We start from the raw sequence: 1,795 nt of genomic DNA on the forward strand, positions 1-1,795 counted from the left end.
AAGCTTTGATTTCTTACTTTCCAAATAAGGGGGGTTTTAAATAAAAAAAAAAAAAAAAGAGTTGAGGCCATACTGATATTAGGCGTTCACAAGAAACAGCTGTCTCTCCTGCCTCACACTCAATACCACTCCTACTCACAGGAGCTGTGATGTGTATATTGACAAGAGAAAACACAGCCACCATGAAGGGTAAGAAAAAGCCTGAATATGCAAACTTGGTTCATCTACTTAGCAAAACCTAACATATAGAAAACCATGTACTAACCTCTGTGCTCCCGGTGGAAGTCCCTTCTTCCCCAGGAGCTGGATGTCTGGTCCCCACTGCACTAAGTCAGCCAAAACTATACTCTGATCCATATAGGGAAGAGGCTTTTTGTTTTTATCCAGAATGCATTCAAAATCTAAGAAAATGCAATAACCCAGTACACTAATCAATATAAGAGGAAAATGGATCTGATTTAATATCTAGAACATTTATTTTAAGAAAAACTAAGTTACCGTTATCACTGAAATTATCAAATATTATTTGTATTATATAGGGCAAAGTGAGTTGTGGGGCTTTTTTTTCAGACCCACTTTGTATCCAGTTTCCAAAATAGCAACATTTTGTTTGATGGCTTATTATACTTACACATTTGGGGCACAATTCTCAGATGTTCCAAAGATATATAGCAATGGAGTTAGGGAGAGGACTCAGATCTATAATAACCCCTACAGGAATTAACTGTGGACTTGTGGATCCAAAGCTATTTCCACCAACCTGGTTAACCACCCACCTATTCCATAGTAGTAAGGCGTGAGAACAGATACTTTTGCATACTGGCTTCCTCCCAAGATCTCCCCCAGCATTCTATGAATCTGCTGTTGTGCTGTATTTGTGCTGCCATTGCCTACAAAAACAAAATGGACAAATTAGTGCACCAACATGCAGGCCTGCAGTCTTGAAATAAAAATAGTGTCACAGTAGACAGAAAACTGCAATTGTTACACTAGATATCTGAAAATAGACAAAACTGGGATTAAAACATTTCTGTAGAACACTAATGTTGTTGTTTTACTTTTTTAAGCTAACCTTTCACAACCTACATATAGCTCCACCACCTTTAAGAAGAACAGTGGCAGCCAGATGCATAAATGGCACATATCACAACAAGGTAAGGGGGAGGACATCCGTTTTTAAAGTTTCATCTGACTTATTTTTGTGCTAAGTATTACATTCAGTTATCAGCTTTTATAGATTGCTAATAAATAACCCCATTAAAATGCTAGAAGAAATGCACCACCTATCAAACTGCTAGTCCTCCATAACTAAGAACAATAATGGCATTGCCTCTCCTAAAATACTGACCTTTATGCTGCATCTGCTGACAATAGCGCTCATGAAACCAAGGGATCTGAAACTCAGGGCATTCCAGACACACAGCTCTGTTCAATTCCATCAGGCGTAACCGGACCCTCCAATTCAAGGTATCTGGTAGGGCTGAATTTAAAAAGTCAGCTAGAACACAGGAAGTCTTGAGGGGCACTCAAAATGGCTACTTAATTAATGGAGAAATAGCCTTTTAGCTAACAGTGCACATTAATGCATTTAAGTTCAGAATCTTACAAAGAATATGGAAATCTCTCAATTGGAATTTTTTCCTTCTCTTTTTATTCAACAATAAGGAATTAGAAAAATGCACCTGTAATAAGCCTCTTCTTCTCAAATCTGGACCTTAGCGTCCAAAATCTGGGTGCTTAGCGTGAACCTCCAAGCTTAATTACCAGCTTGGCTCTTATCTCGCTGCCACCAGAC

The 1,795-nt window shown here is 38.4% G+C and overlaps 1 protein-coding gene across 1 annotated transcript; it reads right to left on the minus strand.

The window, feature by feature from the left end:
• Positions 1 to 58: 58 nt before the first annotated feature.
• LOC116826116 (FAST kinase domain-containing protein 1, mitochondrial-like) lies at positions 59 to 1,685 on the minus strand. The gene is made up of 3 exons (XM_032782643.2): positions 1,349 to 1,685; positions 777 to 890; positions 59 to 401 (listed from the first exon to the last, which is right to left on the minus strand). The coding sequence occupies exons 1-3, from the start codon at positions 1,437 to 1,439 to the stop codon at positions 229 to 231; spliced, it is 378 nt and encodes a 125-aa protein (XP_032638534.1). The 5' UTR covers positions 1,440 to 1,685; the 3' UTR covers positions 59 to 228.
• Between the last annotated feature and the right edge of the window lie 110 nt (positions 1,686 to 1,795).

Source organism: Chelonoidis abingdonii, unplaced genomic scaffold, assembly GCF_003597395.2.
Source record: "Chelonoidis abingdonii isolate Lonesome George unplaced genomic scaffold, CheloAbing_2.0 scaffold0303, whole genome shotgun sequence".
NCBI classification, from domain to species: domain Eukaryota; kingdom Metazoa; phylum Chordata; order Testudines; family Testudinidae; genus Chelonoidis; species Chelonoidis abingdonii.

What these genes read in the sequence shown, in the direction of transcription:
- LOC116826116 (XM_032782643.2), bottom strand. Translation starts at nt 1,439, where the DNA reads ATGGAATTGAACAGAGCTGTGTGTCTGGAATGCCCTGAGTTTCAGATC. An exon ending in TCAGCAGATGCAGCATAAAG is followed by an intron (nt 891 to 1,348) that starts GTCAGTATTTTA and finishes TTGTTTTTGTAG; the next exon opens with GCAATGGCAGCACAAATACA. An exon ending in GCCTTACTACTATGGAATAG is followed by an intron (nt 402 to 776) that starts GTGGGTGGTTAA and finishes GCATTTTCTTAG; the next exon opens with ATTTTGAATGCATTCTGGAT.